This window comes from Dendroctonus ponderosae, unplaced genomic scaffold (assembly GCF_020466585.1).
Source record: "Dendroctonus ponderosae isolate FM_Combo_2020 unplaced genomic scaffold, Dpon_F_20191213v2 Dpon_F_20191213_1, whole genome shotgun sequence".
Lineage (NCBI taxonomy): Eukaryota > Metazoa > Arthropoda > Insecta > Coleoptera > Curculionidae > Dendroctonus > Dendroctonus ponderosae.
In genome coordinates, this window is record NW_026017110.1 from 18,371,194 (window position 1) to 18,391,009 (window position 19,816).

Consider the following 19,816-nt stretch of genomic DNA (forward strand, 5'->3'; position numbering starts at 1 on the left):
CGTATGACCATTTCTTTTTTTATTTCCAAATTTGCTTGAAAAACCAAAAATACACTGCTGTTGTATGCAAATGTTCTTAGAAGACTGGAAGTGTCTGTTTGGTTCGGAACTGGACAAATTTGCAACCGAAATTGAAATATCTAAATAAAATTACAATTTTTGAGGCGTTACAAAAAAACTTTTGCCAGGCAAAAACCAAACCTAGTGTACTTTGACTATTCACTGTAAGCTTTAAAGCGAAACACCTCTGACGATGCGAGCCATTTCTGCTTGCAAAACGCCAGAAAGAAATTATTTCCTGGACCGCCTAAAAGCCCGAAAACTTTTTCCAAACCAGTTTCCAGCAATCAGGCCACTTTTTATTAATATGTAAATTTATTAAAACAGGCACTGTCCGTTATGATTCTTATTTAAAAAATATATGATGTACAAAATCTCGTACTTGTTTCCTGATCCACAAGGCTCGTAAGTAGCCCTTAACCATGCCAAAGCAAACTGTTCGTTTTCTTGAATCGCTTGCTGATGAGCATGCTGCTGCTGTATCAGCTGTTGTGGCGTAAGAGATGGCATAACCTGAGGTGCGGGCACTAACGGTGTAGTGGTAGTAACCGTAGGAGCAACAGTCGCTGTTGACTTAGTGCTCATCACAATCATCGTTTCTGAAACACAAAACGTTCACATTTATCTTTAGTCAGTAACTAACGCAGCTACTACTTACCAGTTTTCATCGGTGGCGCCGTTGTTGCTGTAACTAGTAGCCTTTGTGGAGTTAACGGTATAACTGATTTGATAGGTGAGTTGGGAAGATTTGAAACGACTTTTACTGGTGTAACGCCAGGTGCTGGAGGAGAACTTGCCATCGAAGTAATCGTACTTGAGACAATGATTGTATTGGTTGCTGTTGTAGTAGTAGATGCGCTTTGTTGAGGAGTAGCAGCAGCAGTAGACTGACTCGATTGTTGTTGAGACGTTTGGCTTTGTGTTTGTAACTGGCTGCCCGATGGTATAGTTTCGACTAGTTTCATTCCAATACATGCTTTTGGTCCATAACTTTTACCTTCCACTGTTACAAGTGAGACCAACGTGTCAATTACTCCATGATTGTTAGCAATAAAATTACATGACCTTTCTCCTAACGAGGACAACGAGTAAAGGCATTCCAAGGTGTAAATTAACAACATTACATCATGTATAGTGAGGAATGAGCAAACTTTTTTGTATACTCCGGACTCCAAACATCGAATGAGAATATCTTCATTCTTCTCGTTTTGGCTTAACTTATTTAATACTTCAACGGATGAGAGACAAGATGCGCGATCGTCACTTTGTAAATTCCTACTAATAATCTTAAGTATACTAGTCCCAATGATATCCGTTTGACCATCTTTAAGCTCCAGGTCGGCTGCTATGTTGCCCAACATATCAAATCCTAAATTCTTCAATGAGCTCCACTGAGAACACGAACATAACAACAGAAACCTAATAAAAGCAGAATTCCTTGTTAAAACAGACACATTATCTTCCACAAAACAAAGATTTCTCAAAATAGTAGCAACTTGCAACACTCGCTGACCTACATAGTCCTGAGTTCCTAACGTTCGTCTTAAACAAAACAGTTCTTTATCCGACGCGTCCGATTTAAACTTAAAATACTTTGGTGGTTTTAAGCTATCTTCAACTAATTCACATTCACAATCAGCATCACGAGTTTCACGCAGATTCTTCGGCAGTCTTTCAGTGTTCGCATCTACAGAATCTAGGTCGGCATACTGTAGAGAATCATCCTTGATTAAGGTATCACAGGGTTTTGCTTCCTCTTTTGGAGTGTAAAAATTAGTTTCATTTGTGAGATCCAAAAATTCATCTGATTCGAGCACATCATTCCAGAAATTATGAATAGGTTTTTTTCTTACATCATTGTATACTTGTACGAACAGTTGCCGAAGAGAGCCTGTAACATAAAACATTACTTTAGTACAACAATAACGACTCACTTTTAGTCGATTCTCCTCAAAAGAATCATTGTACTGAAGAAAATTAATAAATTAAAAATTATCACACTTTGCATGCAAACTTAGCTAACTACTTACTGTGACTGAAAATTCCGGCATGCGCTAACAAATACGTAACAATCCTCGGATGTCTATCCAGCTTCAAATTATGCCTATTGTCGTTCGAAAGTAAAGTACAGACGTTAATTGCAAAATCTTGTTCATTGGGCAAAGGCGAAATTAATGAGAGAGCCAGTTTGTCATAGTCAGATGACCTGTAAGTGTTCAAGTCTAAGTGATGAAGTTCGCGTTTCTCATCTGAAAGTAAAACAGCTTGTTAAATATTTTCAAAGCACAACCACCTACAATACAGCGAGACCAATTAAACAGTGTTATCTACCTGCGTGAAAACGTTTTGTATATAAAAATCGGAATAAATTAAGCACTGTCTGTTCTTAATTTTTATGAAAAAAGTTGCCCATTTGAAACTAAAAAATACTTTAATAAAAACATGGTTGAAGTTGAATATTTCAGGATTTCTCAAATCATACATTTGCAACTTACCCAATAAAGTACGTTGATAAATCAATTTTATTTTTCCGCTTTTAAACTTATTTCGATTCCATTTTTTTATTATCCAGTCAACATATGGATCGAACGCGAACATATTCAACATATAATTTTGTCAATAGGAAACAATCTTTTTTAAATTGCTATTGTTTTAATTTTTTTGGTTATTTACCATTATTTTCTTTTCTCAAATGTGTATCAAAGTGAGGTATTTGAAACGCTTTTGGTAATGTGAATGATAAGTTAGAGAACACTTGAAATTATTCAGGTCTCAGAAACCTAATCACATACAGGGTGTCCCGTAAGCACACGATCAAAAGGGTACTGCGACATTCTTTGGCTCAACAAAAGATGATCTGAAGTAGCTTTTATTAAGAAAAAATGTCTGATTCGTCTGCTATTGAGTTCTTCAAAGAAATGATGTTTTTTAAATGATCGTATGAATTTATTCTTATGTAAGTAATGTATATTTTGATGAAGCATTTTTAGTGCTCGTAAAATCTTAAAACATTCATTGTGAAAACTTAAAACATTGAAAGTATTTGCGCGAAAAATTATTTCTGTTGTCTTGCCAAGTAATGCATTCTCATAATCTATATTAACAAAACTTAATTTAATTGATTGAATAATGCCTAAAAATCATATCAACAAAACCGTTGACATAAAAAAAAATTGATGTCGGTGGTATCGCAGAACCGTAACGTTATATAATTGACATTAATAAAAAAAACATTCCAAGTGTTTTTTTACAAAAGAAAACTGAAAAGCGCTGAAACGTCGAAAATCAAAAGGGAAAAGCTATATAAAAACGTTTTAAATTTTCCTTAATAAAACGATTTTCATGAAAGTTTCTTCAGTGTCCCCCATACTCAAGTTTCAGATAAAGAAGGTGAAATTTCAAATCGATAGTTGCTTTACTTTGGAAGACGCTCATTTTTAAAATAGAGAGCTTGGTTGAATATAAAAATGTTTGTTTTAAGATACAGATTTAACTAGCTGGTAGAAATCAGGATTCCGAACGATTTTATCAAACTATCATCTTGATATGAAAAGTCTTAAATGAACATCGTGAAATGCAAAAAAATGATAGAGCTGGCAAATAGAGTTGTCGAATGTAATAACCCTTAACCGAAGCCCGTTCCTGCTTAATGATCTGTCGCAATCAGTAGTGTGAATTTCAACGCCGTTGCTCATCAAGTGCCGAGCTCAATGCTCAATCCCGACCCCATCAAACAACCAGAGAGGGCAAATCAATAAGCATCCGTTAGAGCCACGCCGTGAAGCGTCGCTAACGTTTGTGAGCACCCTAGCCTATGCTATTTGCACCTCTAATTCGCAATGTTGCCACTTGTCAAAACGAAGCAAGATTTATTGATTTAAAAATAAATGGCGTTTCTCACCCACCAACTAGTTAATTGTTTCCGCGATACATAGTAAGTATCAAAATAGGTACGAAAAATAGATTCGCATTCCAGCTTTCATGCCGAGAGCAAGGCAAATAATATACAGTAAAAATAATAGCTAGTTGTTCAAATACTTCAACAAAAATTGCTATTGAAAAATGTTTTAGTCTTAATTATAAACATTTTAATAAAGTACCTTTAAACAAGTACTTTTTTGTAGAAAAATGACAGCACGAAATGAAGGAATTCACAAGCTAGTAAAATGAAAATCATAGTAACCGATAATAAATTCACGTCCTCGATCGGAATCCAGACAAAACATGATAAAACATCACGTCACCTCATACATATCAGACGGAGTCAGACCATATAATATTGATTACAGTATTAGTTCAGCACATATTAAGAAAAATAAAATACTACACAAATTGAAAAAAGTTCAAATATCTACGTTAATTAAAATTAAACAATCTTAACAAATAGTCTTCACTAATGCTGAAAAGAATCAACAGTAGAAGTTAGCGTAGCAATTTGTTGCGGCTTTTAAAGTTAATAAGTATCGATTCATTCGATCAACGTAATTCGTTTCAGACAGTGATGAGGTTTTAGCGTGAAGTTGATCTTGTCGATTGATTGTAGAGGATGATCTAATGCATATTCAACTTAGTCTCAAGTGCAAGGCGGGTTTTAATTTAAATGATCCTATCAGTGGGGCAAACATTGGATATGAAACATCTGCTGTCGAGAGAAAAATATTTAAGAGTATGATTTTTCGATGCACTATTTATTCATTCGCCATGCGTACCAGGATTAAAATAAAATTAATGCTTTTTTTAGTTTTTCAGTACTTGATTTATTAATAGGTACATACATATATTATATTTCTTAGTTTATCTGAGGTTTTCATGCTCTTTGACCTGATAAAAGACAAAATAATACAATTATACAGTTTCTTTACTATTTCAGATGATTTATATGAATATGTTAGTGGATGCCAATGCCACATTCCAACTAATTTAACGGTCCAAACCGTATCAACTTTCTTCTGCCTGCTACTCCTTCCGCTCGGGAATTGCTACGGAAACGTTAGGTTCAATTGCGCAAAATTGTGTAATCGACATTGAAACATTTGTTGGCTTTCAAAAAACCGACTAGACTTTTTTGTATTTAAAGTATTTGTAATTAATTTTTATTGAACGCAGATTTTGCATAAAGCCATTGTGAGAATCATTTTAAATTATAAAGTTCAAATCTCAACAGAAACCTACCTATATGTAAACTCAGATTTTTCAGTTAGAGTCCATTTTAAACAAATCTTGAAATGTATTTATCATCAGTGCATTGGCACGATTCAAAATTGTTTCTCGTTTAAATATATTATTTAAGTTGCATAAAACAAGCTGGCTAAACAAAGTGAACATGAAAACCTAAGAGGAAAAAATCAAGAACACAAGTAGAGAAAACTGGTGTTTTTGCCAGAAAAGAATAAATAGAAAGAAACATATAGGTATCAGCCTATAAACAAACCGTGGAACAGACTGGAAAAAGATTTCCAGGCCGCATTTCTCAAATTTCCAGCAAGAGGCGTCTAAAGGAAAAAAAACGTGAAAAAATGTCAACACTTTTTTTTTGTAAATTGGGACGAAATCCATCAAAGCTTTCCCTTCATTTGCTTCTACTTTCGATGTTCCGGCAACACTGCAATAATTTCCCGCCAGGGCCGACACTCAATTATTATCGCGTCTGACCTGTTTGGTTTTAAGTTTGTTTCGTGTCGCCGATTTATGAATTGTGCTCACAATCTGCATTTCCAGTCGCTTCATAGTTGGGGCTCACAGTTGATTTAATCGGTTTTATCCGAATTAACACTATCTTTCTCAGGTTCAAAATCGCAACAGTAGTTTGCTGCATAAAACTGATGCAGTTTAAAGAAAACGGTTTATGTTCTGGGAATGTACATGTTTCGACTTCCTTGAAGAGTTCAATAAAACGATTGAGATCACGTGAACCTCATTCCAACCGCCAGAATTGAAATACTGTATGTCATATTTTGCATTGTGTTAAAGTAGCAAGTTCACAAAAAAAATATACATACAAGATTATTTTCAGCATACAATAGCTGCATACCATATACATGTTATATTTAACACTTGACCTTGCTGGATTCAATGTCTACTGGGAACACATTAATACTAGCTCAGTCATTATTCTTACTGGCTATCGCGCTTGATATTTTAAGTCAATTGTTCAAACGGAAATAGAACTACTGAATCATCAAAAGATTTTTCTTATTGGAAATTCTTATCAGCAAATCACAATTGCTTACCTGATACATTATGTTGGGAGTAGACGTAACTGTGTGGAGTAGCATGAAGGACCCGGGCAGACCAACGCTTGTGCCTGCTCTCCTCATCGTCGTCACTACCACGATCACCATCTTCTCCTAGAAAGTACACCTTTTCCCATCGATCGAGAAATCTGCAACAAAAACAAACAAGTTATTCTATCTTCTATTATTTACCATAAAACGTTCGGAAAAGCAAATGCTCAATACGACTTAATTCCGTTAATTTGATTAGCTATCAAAGTTATAGTAAGATACACTTACTTGCTATAATTAATCAATAATAAAGAAATGAGCATTTTTCCAACTAATGTTTAAAAAACTGTGGATGATAATTAAATAACAGCATTAAAATGACAAATTTAATAAAAAATGGAGCCCTGTATTAAAATGTTTGATTAGAAAATGACGTGTGCATGTTTGGTGTACTGGTCGAGTACTTTAAAGCTGTTTCTATAATAATAGCAAAAAATATGCCAAGAAATTACTTTTAATTCTAGCTTCACTTCATCACCGCGTTATTTATTAATCCAAATACATATTCTAAAATTGGTATTTCAAAATGTTATCGATTTTATGCCGGTATTTCACTACGAACTATTCCGCGATATATAATTCAATAAAGTGCGCCCATTATTGAAGGTCATCTTTTCGGCCATTATCAGCTTTACACTTGGAGATGATTCTCCCAATAAATAGGTGCAATGTTAGTAAAACCTGTGTAGGTACCGAAATTACTTGCTTATGCCTCCAAAGAAGCGACTAATTTTGGTGCAAAATTGAATTTACAGCATTTTCAAGTCGTTCAGTCATATGGAAAATAAGTTCGTCAAAATATTCTCGTTACAATCTAATATATAAAGCAGTTGTGTCTGAATATAACGAACTTCAAAAATGAACTACAACTGGTTTGTTATATCCGGAGTTCGCTATATGCGAATAATAATATAAAAATACGTGGTGTATTTTCTTGATTACATTTACACAGAACACAATTCTAAATCTACTTCATAAACTCTGTAATTTGTTTGTACATTTCTGCTGCAAAAAAAGATATGTTTTTTATGTAGTTTCCAAAATCACAAAATTACTCCCATAATGAATAGAAACTTGGCGTGATTGTAGAAAATTCTTGAGTTTCTGACACTTTTTTTGTCATTTTTGAATGGTTGGAACAGCGTCTACAGTAGAATGAGTTTCACCCAAATCGTCATCTTCATTATCGCTTAAAGTTGTGGATGAGGTTACGGTGTCTATAACTTGCTCATCGGTCAAGATTTGTCTTGTAAGAAAGTCATTATCAATGCTTACTTATTCGATGATATTGAAATCACTCAATTCGGTTTTAACTTTTTCTTCGAAAAAATCATGCACATCTTCATCTGAGTCATACTCGTAGTCAAAGTACATACTTTATGCTTTTCCAACCATTGGTTAAGTAGAATTTCATCGTCTGGTTCATAATCATTTTCTTTTCTTACAAATCCACCATGCTTAAAGGAATTTGCAATTGTTTTTCTTGGCTAACTCTTTGTCAAGCTCCATGAATGAAATTTATTGCATCTAAGAGACTTATAGAAAATGTTTCATTTTTATCGGTTGCTCCTAACATTTTCTTATGAATAATTTTTCTGTAATTACATTTTGACGAATGTATTACTCCTTGATCCATAGGTTGGAGCTTCGCACTTGCGTTAGGCGGCATAAAAACCAACTTGATTTGTTCTTATTTAATATCTGGGTGTTATAAACCATCGTCAAGTTCGTTACAAACGGAAAGTGACTAACCTCAAAAGCCATCGTTATATCCGGAAGTTCGTTATAAACAGGATCGTTATAACCAGTAAAAAAATACGTTGACCTGAATGAATGACGTTTCAATATAACGGATATCACAGATGAATTGCTTATATGAAGGTTCGATAATGACTCTCCAAGGCACAGCCACAATTACATAATTTTAAATCAATAAAGTACGGAAAAATTCTCAATGATGTCGCTTTCTTTTGTTGTAAGAGTTTGTTGAAACACTCATACCAATCCAAAGCAACTTATTAAGGAAAACAATACAAAAAATCAAACAGACCCCCAAAAAAAGCTCGATTTCTCACAAAATCCCTTTTCCTCGCCCTCTCTAAACTGAATTGATGGAGAAATGTTGAGTGGCTTCTAAAATCAGTACAACACTGAAAGCGTTGTAATCTTACAAAATGCAGTAAGACAAATTCATAGCAACGGATCCAGAACTACACGTAAGATGTTTTGAATCACTGAATCGAGATAACTGTGAGGAGTTTTTGTACTTAAAAGTTGCAAAAGCACAACGAAATTTGCAAGGAAAACACGCAAGCGAGATGATCAATAATAAGAAATTAGAAACTGACTGACTATTGAGATAAGATAGCACCACGGAAATGTGTTGCAGTTTCTTGACCCAAACTAGTGATCCGCTCGCCGCAGGAATTCAGTCAGTGGCGGTACATTCAAGACGCGATAGTACACCAATAATGCTACTGAGCTGGCTACTACTTATCGAAATGACACTGACCTAGTGCAAGCCGACATGAGAAAGCAGAAAACACGAGGACACAGGAAATTGGCGCCAAACGACCACGTGATATTGTTATTAGCCGTTGGCACGAGGGTGTTCTTCGCTTTGACGGTCTAGCGCTTTCCAGTCTATACTCAACACTCTTCCAGACCAGTCTACAAAACGCGGGTCAGGGCAAACTTTCCAGAAATACAGTTTGCGAATCCTTTCATCGACCCGATCGCGCATTTCGGTTAACTGTTCGGATCGAATCCTCGAACGTAGTCACATTCAAATTGTCGGCCCTGCATGGTTAAAGTTCCGCGCCATTTGTGCAGAAAAGCTCTGAAATGTTGTTGCCGTGAATCGTTGAAAATATCTTAATGTCCTTACAGGATGATCTAAACTAATGACATTGTTCTGGAGGTGTCGACGGTGAATACCCAGGAGGTACAGGAAAAATAGCAACACAAAATAATTCTCGCAAAATGCATAATTTTGCTTAAGGCAATTGAAAAATTTGATTTCAAGTGGGTTCTCATTGTTTAAAAGAATGTTTAGATCTCATAACAATTTCCTCTTAAAGGAAAGTTGATAGAACGGTAGTGCCATTGTTCAAATTAATACTTGATACTGATTGGACTTTTCTAAGGTTCTACACCGTGGATTTCGAGCGTTTCTCGTGTAGAAAGTTTAATATAATTAGAATATCCCCCAGGAGGGTAAACTTCGTACGATTTAAACATTATTCTACAATTAAAATTTTGAATTGTAAAAAATGATTTAACACTTGCGTCAAACTTGCATTTTTATTTCAGTTTCTTGCCATTCTGAGTCACAATAGTTATGTGAATGAGAACATATTTACTAAACAACAGAAGGAACTTAAAAATCGAATGGGTTAAAGTCAGCCCTGCGCCGGCCAGGCCCAAAGACTTCCATCTATCAATCGATTTGGAACATGTAGGATTAGGCCATCGTGCATAAAAGTCATGTGCCGTTAATTCAGCCCAAAAAAATTAATCAAGTTTGTCAATCAAGTCATCGATTAATCCGCACCTTACATAAATTTTAAACTAATGTTGAAAATGAGGCTGAGAAATCCTTAGAATCCTTAGAAACGTCGGATCGGCATTGCTTCGATGATCGTCCTCTAATAAATTCTGTACCGACGTAAAATGTGAGGCATAGATTATTTGAGGAGGTGCCAAGCAAAACCCTATAAGTCTGCCAGATTGAGAATTTCACAAATGCCGAAAAACTATTTCATAGTACAATTTTCAATTGGTCCTTGTGTTTATGTCGTCATTTATACTTTGACTGAAATATAAATCAGGCACACCTTGTTAAAATCGTTTGGTTTTGAATAATTTCTTCAAACTTGTCGGGTTTTGCTCAAAACACCGCGCGGATTTGTGGTATTGTGGTAAGATACGAAGTTCGCTAGATAAGTCATGACTTTTTAAATGAAAATTTTTTTTTGCCCAAGAAACGCTTTATTTCTCCACATAACCTCATTTTAGCTCGATACACTTAGTCCAGCGTCTTTCCAATTTTTTTTATCCCTTCCAAATAATATCCTCTTCATTGGACCCAAACTCATACCGCCCAGCCACTTCCTCAGGTTTGGAAACAGGAAATAGTCGCAGAAGGCTAAATCTGGAGAATATGCGAGGTGGGGTAGCAGTTCGTAGTCTAATACACGTACACACGTGTGCACCTGTGCATTGTCTTGATGAAACAGCACTTTTTCGCCAAATGCGGCAGTTTTAGCTTGAACCATTGAAATTGATGGTGGAGAGTCCCCTTAATATTGATCAAGCCTTCGCTTCGTTATTTTGATTGTTTTTTTTACGTAAAAATATTGTTTGATCAGCACTCGAAATTCCCTTTTTTCCATTTTCGTCGAAATTGACGAAGTCATCTCCTTTCAATGACTGATAAACACGAACTAAATGGCGTAGCGTGCTGAAAATTTCATAGCAGTCTACTAACAGACGATAGTTAACAGAAGTTGTGTTGAATTTAAAGTTATTGAGCGGGAAATTAAAAGTCACTGACTTATCAAACAACCCTCGTACATAACGAACTAAAATTTAATAATCAAGTTCAGTAAAATTCTGTTTGGTTTATTTGTATTTTCTAAACTAAGATACAAAGACAGAAAGTTAAAATTGACAACAAAAAATAGACACAATTAGTTGTGTATAAGATGTGGAAGGCCTCTTCTAAGCGGCATCATTCTCACTCTCCTTCTTTCTGTTCTTCCTCTGGAACAGTGGGAACATTTTCGCCAGTTACAATATTTGTATACCAGAAAAAGCTTTCATATATTTCCAGTTATGGCCATACAGAATACATAATAATTCATCTACGTCTTTTTTCTTAGCAGCACTAATTCGGTGAATCAGGTGAATTTCGTTAGCGAGTTAATTCCAACTTCGCTTTAGCAGGATTGGGCTCAAAACGAAAAAAACCCGTTGTCCCTCACAGAAATAGCACGACCTTTTTCTAAAACTCCTTCTTCAAAAAAATAATTTCTTATCGGCAATTTTATCCAGATTTGCAAACAGGATTGAAGCCCTTTGATATTCTTCAACCTTAAAATGTTTACAAGTTTCCGAGCAAAAATAATAGCAATTAATAATTGCATTAATATTAGCTGCAATGGACTTGTGAGATTTTGGGCATATCAGACATAATTATGCATATGTATGGTTTTGCTTGGAAAACGAATTTTTCCAATGAAGTTTTACAGGCAATTGTGGAATTCTGCTTCAACTTGAAGGCATATACAAAGCAAATAATCGATAAGAGTAACGCTTCAGCCGTTAACTCCAATTTACAAAATTTGTGACTTGTGGGGTTTTGTTTGGCACCTCCGCATTTCTGGTTGAGTAATCATAAGAACTGAAGACCTGCTTACACCAACAGCAGAATTTCCGTTCGTCTTGTGCTTATTTCTGAATTTTCTCCTGCACCAACCAGAACTTTTTTATCATGTTCTGTAGTTAAAATTTTCGGACGTCTCAAAATATTAACTTTGATCCTTAAGCAGCAGTTTTTCCTAATAGACGGCAAATGTCTGAAAAATATGGCTGCGTCCTATTGAGATGCAATGCAGTACTAAGTAAAGCCGTTCGGTACTAAAACTTTGCTGGACATAGACTAGTCAGTCAGTTTGCAGATTGCCAGATTTCGTACATTTCCGATAATACATGTCGTTGTATGTTTATATTAGCAAGTCGCGCAACGCGATTCGCCTTGCTTGCTGCGTTGGTGCTATCAATATTCTACACAAATCGTCAGAGGTGGTTTCTCAATGACGCCAAGTGCGTTCTCGACTAACTGCTTGGATCCTTGTTCAGCTCTAACGACACTAGTTCACACGAAGGTGCACGATACTGTACTAAACTGTTCTTCTAATTTTCGATCTCTCAGCGACAGTGGGTCTGGGCGGCCCAGACAGCTTGTCTGGCGAATCGGGATGACGTGAAAGCAAAAACCATTTTCAGACACTCGTAGTTCCCCATGTAGCGCATTGCCGCTATCAGAACGTTTAGAACGTTGCCTCCACTATGAACCGAACGTTCCGTTCATTCACTAAAGCGATTTTCACAAATAAATACCTGACCTGCTGCAATTGACACTCATAGGGTGCATAAATAATGCGGGCCTCATCGGTAGAAACGCTTGCTGTTGTGCACTAACAGTTCTTATTTGACGAAAAAATATGAAATATGATCCTAATGTACATGTCATCCAAAATAATTCACGGAGGAAATAACATGATCTGCAACTTGCAACGTTTTATCAGCAGTTTAAAGCCACGTCGATCGAATAAATTGCAAGAAAAAGCACACATACACCACTTTGAATTACGTTAATTCAAACACATACGAGCGGTTACCAGACTAACCCCGCCTAAAAAGGGTTCCTCCTCGGTATTTCCACACTTATCCCTATAACCTGGTACATAAACAATCAGTGTCCTTTTTTATGTGTTTCGCTGGAGTTTATGGTCGCCCGAGTGTTTTGCTTATATCGACAACAGAATCAACCAATTTTTATTAAATCAAAACACGGAAAAGTTGAGAATAGTGGAAACAATTTTCGATTCATTGGTCTTGCTAAAATCGGAAACTTATAGTTTATCATTACGGCATCTAAAATCCGTTAACTGCATGTATTGGCTATGTTTCGGTCTAAGTGGAATTCACCCATCACCAATTTCCGATATTTCTAAGCATTGCAGTTCGATACCAAAATTATCGGTTTTTCTTTTGACTTAGATGATTTGATCAATTTGACTTACAGTTGATTGATATTAGTATCAATAGTAATTGATGTAAGTTGGAATTAATCCAAAAAATATTTCGCCTTAAATCAATTTTCAAAATTTCTCTCCCATAAGTGTCGAAAATTGAATAAAATTTTTCTTTAAAAAAAAAACCAAAATTTCCGTTTTTTCTTCCACCCTTTCAAATTTAGAGATTTTTACTTTATTTTTTTTTGCTCGAAATCGGAGCATCGGATCAAACAAAGTTATTCTTTATCAAATCGATCCAAATTTCGAGCCTAATTAATATGGAAACACCCTGCAGATGAAGGAATAAAAAACCATGCAATTGAACAGTGCCAGTAGTGGTAGACTAGCGATAAATTGAAGTGAAAAAACGGAAAATTATTGCCACACTTACAATATTAGCATGCATCAATTGAATCAAACTAATTGCTCAATGTAAACCTTAATTATGTAAAATACCTCAGATAAACTTATAAATCAAAAGACTAGGATAAAATACATTTTTTCTTAGCAAGTACAAAGAATGTGTACATCCCATACACCTGAATCAAAAATGGATTTACAAATATTCCTCAGAAAACTACCTTTAATTATCGACGAAAAGATAACGTATTACAGAACGCGAGTCTCGCTGTACAATTTTATCGGTGTATTTTTTTATTATTCCTTCTTTATCTGATCAATTTCATAATAGATAGGGAGATATAGGCGTAAAAAAAATCAATATCACGCAAACGCTGAATATTCAGGTCAATTATGCGGGTGTTTATGATGAAAATATGAAAACATTGCATTCATGAAACTGTTTTACTCACCTCAAGTAAATTTGCTTCAAAGCAACACAACCATTGACACTCAGGGGCAGCTTGAAGTGCTGCCAGTAATTGTTCCAGGAGTGTTTGGCGTTAACCTGCAAATATATATAAAAAACTATTATCTAGAAATAAAATCAGCATAGATCAAAATACAGTTTCAACTAACTAGGAAATAAGTAAGATCTTGTTTAGTTTTAAATGTTTTCATGAAATTATCTGGTAAGTGTCCTCAAACGGTGTTAAAACTAGCGGAAATTCAAAATTTTCTCTATAAAACTTAATAATGTAATTTAATAAAAAGTATGTGTATTAGGTCGCTTAGAAGTAGAACTATTCCCGTTCCTTCCCATCGAAAATCATCTGAAGCAAGCCTAAAATTTAGAACGTAGGTGTTTGCTTTAAACATTAGAACCAGAACTAATCAACCCAAACCAAGACTAATCCGACACACCATTCATCGAAACATGAGCAATTTGCTGCACGTGATCGTTTTCGGAAATCAACATGCAATTTTGCTTCGTGTTTAATGAAAACGTGCTTTGCTCTAAATTTACGAAATTTAAAGAAAAAATACGGATCAACTTTTTTTCGCTCCGAATAATAGTATAGTTCCTCCAAAGTATTTCGGTACTTAGATATTAATGTAAAGGATCTACTATGCAACACATGACATACTTTACCTAGATAATTGAGCCAAACTAATTGAGAAACATTGAAAGTAAATTTACGCAACCCGATAAGCAATTATCTAATTTCTCTCGAAGTATCAATGTTGTTTCTGATATGCTGTGATTACTCGCAAATAATTTTTTTTCAGAAAATTTGTTGCATATATTATTTATAAATTCTGATCTAGTTTCCTGACTGCGTGTACTTGTTATTATATTCTTATTTTTCCTGGGACTCAGTCGAACTGTGAAGTAAAAATTTTGAATATCGTTTATTTCATTACCTTTCGAGGAGTATATAATACCAATCATGGGTTTGTCTAAATTTTAAATCTGATGATGGCGCTGTTGTCTCGCCGAAACGTAATGGAATAAACGATATTCAAAATTTTTCCTTCACAGTTCGACTGAGTCCCAGGAAATATAAGATTATAATTATTTATAAAGCAAAATTACATTTCTATGTGGTAACGTTAAGCTTTGCAGAAAGCATGCTTCAGTTTAGCTGAAAATTAACTGAAACTGGCAACCTGGTTTGAAGGCGAACAGTTTTCAATCTGTCGGGTTCATCGACCCAATGAAAAACTCGTTGTCTACACTCGACAAATTCAGCCATCAGTTTCCCTTGTTTACAGAATGCATGAAGGATGGATGGGCAGAGCTGCTACACATACAATAGCAGGTTCACTCATGTTCTCGAAAATTTGTTACACGATATGAGAACAAATCGTGCAAGGCCTTGGTTGCCATCAAGTACATATTCCAGTAGAAACCGAGCCACTTTTTTTACATAAAAATAATAGCCCCAGTTGTCGAAGACGTAACAACATACAAGAGATTGATCAGTTTCATGGATGGCTGTAGGCGCAATAGAACCGGTTTGTTTCCATCAAACAGAGAACAGATAAAGCGCAACAAAAAACATTTACTATGTATGACCATATATGGAAGCATCAAATTAGAACTATTTAATGCAGGAATTAGTATTAAAAACATAAAATGTGATATCCACAAGTCGAAATGACTGTGCATTTCAATTTTAAGATAGCATTTTTAATTGGGTAGATTAAGCAATTTATCATGGTTCATTCTACAATTGGTCGATTTTAATTTGAAAAGGCTTGTAAATTTTTTGTCAAACCTCAATTCTTAAAGAGTTATCGGAAAATGGATTTTAAGTTGGCATAAGGAGAGTAAAGTAAAGAGCAAGAATTAACGAAATGTTTGGTTATTTACAAAAGTAAGTTCAAAAAGTGTCTAAATCTATTACATCATTAGCTAAATGATGGTTGTAAAATCATTCACATTTTCGTTCCGAATTTTCTTAATACATACATACTATATGCTTCCGCTATACCTACTTGAGCGAGAAGATGCACATAAAAAATGCCTTTTATATGAACGTTATAAAGCTTTTGCGATAAACAGACGTTGTAAATTTAGAACACAGCAATGCCAGCAAATATTTGGCAAGTACTCACTGATCTCATAATAAATAAATACTTGAGTCGATTTTCGAGGTTCAGGGATGCTTTTTGTTGCAACGAAGCGCAACTACTCTATGCGCTAAAATACTAATACACATTATAAAGCAATCATTTTGTAAGATTATATAATCTTAAAATTCAAAGTAATTCAACAAGACAAATACAATAGGAAATATGATTGTTACCCTGGATAATGACACGCTTATGGTTGTTTAACAACCCTTGATATTATCGAAAATGGTGCTTTATCTGATAACATTTTATCAAGAAATGCTTAACCAAACACGTCATTTCCTTCACTCGATTGGTATTATCTCCTTTAGTGTAAGTCTTCTATCTTCTAGTCGAGAAATGTCTACAATTAAATTGGACTGCACGTAGCCCTGATTTAAGCTCGATCGAGCACGAGGAATAAGCGGGGGAAAGCTAAATTTCTATTGACAATCAAACAATGTTTGGCTTCCTGGAATAAACAGTGGGAAAATATTCCGCAAGGGTTTATTGTGTGAAAAACGTACCACATCGCATAGCAGTCGAGGAGGCAATATAGAAACTAGATCTTAATAGTTGTGAAATCAGCGTTACAAAACGATTCAAGTTAATCTAACTGACCTTGTCAAATGCGTTTAGCAGTTGCGAAAAAAATTATACTTTGATTGTAATTTATCGTAAATACACTCCTTGATTTTGAAACTGCTTCCTAAGTTGCTGGATATGATGGACATTTTGGCAGCATAAACTCAGTCAAAAAAGTTTATTCGAAGTACCTATTCTACTCAATGATCTGAAAGGCCGATTAGTTATTAGACTCAAACAAGTTAAATTAATTCGAAGGAGGGCTTATAAAATAAAACATAGTAGAGAATGCTTGCAAGTCATTCAAACAAATTTGAAGTTTTGAAGACAGCCAACCATATAAAGAATCAAATGTTCCCAATTATGGGGTAAGTTTTTCAAATGTTTTTCTCCCCAAAGAATCGTTTTCCCTTAAGAACTAATGGATATTTTAATGCTTTGTAAATTATAGTTTTTGTGCAACATATTTTCATCTGATGATGGCGCTGTTGTCTCGCCGAAACGTAATATGAAATAAACGATATAAACATTTTTATTTCACATTTTGACTGAAACCCAGGAAAGAAAAAATTTAATACTAAAGAATGTATTAGATTTTAATTCAATACATATTTATACAATTGTATAGATGGAAATTTTTGAGAATTTAGACTTACTTACAAAAACATTAGTCAACACCATGCAATGCTACAATCTAACTGTTTGAAATTCTTTACATGTATAATAAGCCGTAAAAAAGTTAATCACTGGTCGTTTCATCTAAACATGACGCCTTTAAAAGCCTAACAAATAATTCAGTATTTACTGATGATATAGAAATAAATCATGCAGTCTGTTGAACGGAATTAAATGATTCAGTTGTGATTCACGCTTTTTATAAAGGATATTACATCCCACCTAGGCCATACAGCGTTTAAGACGAAATTATTTCAAACAAAGAAAACCATTCCCAGAACTGAAAGCAAATTATAACATTTTTTCAAGGTTCCAGAGTACAGACTGAACAGAACAGTCAAACGAGGCGAAGTCGATAAAAACTCGTTTTTGTTCGAGAGAACTACAAAATAAATGATATTTTAATGCAACCTAAAATATGTATAATTTACTTTTGTCGTTGCATAACTAACAAAAAAATATGCGGGTTTGTACAAACAAATTGAATATACGTTGTCTTTAGCCGTGGTTCAGTATGAAATCAACTTCTCACTTTTCCTACATTTTACGTAAACATTATTAGTTTAAAATAAAATAAAACACATTTTCTTTAAGAAACTATAGCAACACCTAACTTTTGCTCGTACAAATAAAAAGTTTATTAAATATAAAAATTGGTTTTATTATTTGATTGAACTTTGCGCGGGTTATTAAATTAGAATACAGCAATATAAGTATGAAACGAACCATACAAGAATTTTAAAAACACAGAAAAAAAATTTATTAAAAGGAGTACAGATTTAAATACTTTTGGAAAACCATAAAAGTGAATACAACTATTCGGAAAGTATTTCGGAAAATCTGGAGTAAATAACATATAGGGTTTAGTGACTTTGCCTACTTTTCAACAAACAATGTCCTGACGGCACCCAAAGTTGATTATTAACTCATTTTTTATTTATACTTCTAATACTTCGATACTTTTTGCTTGACTTTACTTTATAGAAAAACATGAATTCCACTGTTTTACGTTAATTCTGAACTCTTAATATATTCTACGTTGACAAATTCCGGCCATACTCTTCTAAACAAACAGCAGTTAATAAATATTTCATAACAAAATAGAAGCTACTCACTCCTATAAGAAATATAATATCGAAAACCAGGAAAAAAAACGAAACTACTTAGGCGCAGAACAGAAGGATCGTGCTCTAAATGCTCAAGACGCCACTCAACTGGAAATTTAAAAAAAACGAATAAATACCAAAAGGCAGTTACACAGGCTCTATTCTCTAGTGGCATTAAATTGCATCAGTGTGTAACAATTATATTCATTGTTAAGGCGTTAAATTCTTCACCATTCACGATCTTTGAAAAGGAAATAACATGGAATAACGTCTGGATTGTTGTATTGCATTGTTCCAAGAAGGGTTTTGGGAATCTTGCAGACGACTATAATGTACTCGACTCTCGCGACGCTATTGTTTGTAATCCGTCTCAATTATATAATCTTAGGGAGCGGGAGTAGTTTAATTTCTTTGTTTAAGTTTAATCTTTAAAAGTTGGGAAGACATGATGACTACATCGCACACAAATTAACTACCAATAACTAAACCCGCACATAAAATTAAAACTACCAGAACACATCCAAACAAGCGTTCAGTGAAAATTTGTTTAAAGGAGGCTGAAAAACCGACAGTCCCATGTCCAGAGACAGCGTGATTTGTATCTGACGAAAATATTTGTGAGCTTTTTTGTACTGCACTTTGTCCACATCAATAAAAGTTTAACGAACGCGAGCAAATTTGCGTCAAATACGAGGTACAACATACATATTTATTGTGGACGCACCTTTAGGGACAGGTACTGCATGTGGGTTTACCGCAGTACCCCCAGGTACTGCGGTAAATCTGAACCCGTCATGAGATCGATAGTAGGCGGGTACTGGCTGTGGGGTTTCCACAGTACTTAGGGCGGGTATTATAATGGTTGGGTTGACCCTCCAGCTGACCAACCGTGGGTTCACTTTCAATCGGAAGTTGACTTTATTGTGTATGATAAAAACTATTGAGCCTCGGATTCGTCAACTGGGACTTGACTTGTATTATCTATCGTTGGTCACATTGCGTGAACAGCATCAGTGAATCACAATCTTTGCTTTCTTGTCAGTTCCGAGAGCTTGGTACCTGCGTTTTAACATCCTACTGATTTAAATCAGATTCTTATTGGTTCTCCACTAAATTAATAAAATATAGTATACAATCTTCTCTATGATTGTTATGCCCGGTTTCTGGTAGATTCGCCTTATTGGTTCGATAACTATCGGTCCGCTAAAGTTGTAGGTTCTTTAACTTATGGTAGGTTTCTCAACGCATCTTTACGTCAAAGCTAGTGGTCCATAGCTATCGAGTCGATAAAGTAGGTAAAGCTTGATAATCTGTGGGAAAAGCCATATAACGAAGAAGAAGAGAC

General features: G+C 34.9%; 1 protein-coding gene across 7 annotated transcripts in view; it reads right to left on the bottom strand.

Moving 5' to 3' along the window:
- Positions 1-19,816, bottom strand: part of LOC109544401 (SWI/SNF nucleosome remodeling complex component) — a 42,548-nt gene that overhangs the window by 12,842 nt on the left and 9,890 nt on the right. For all 7 annotated transcript variants that reach the window (XM_048668912.1, XM_048668923.1, XM_048668930.1 and 4 more), the window contains exons 3-7: positions 13,960-14,054; positions 6,291-6,442; positions 2,091-2,309; positions 719-1,951; positions 443-659 (exon numbers count right to left, since the gene is read on the bottom strand). In XM_048668912.1, coding sequence (XP_048524869.1) covers positions 443-659; positions 719-1,951; positions 2,091-2,309; positions 6,291-6,442; positions 13,960-14,054 — 1,916 coding nt within the window. The remainder of the gene's footprint in view (positions 1-442; positions 660-718; positions 1,952-2,090; positions 2,310-6,290; positions 6,443-13,959; positions 14,055-19,816) is intronic.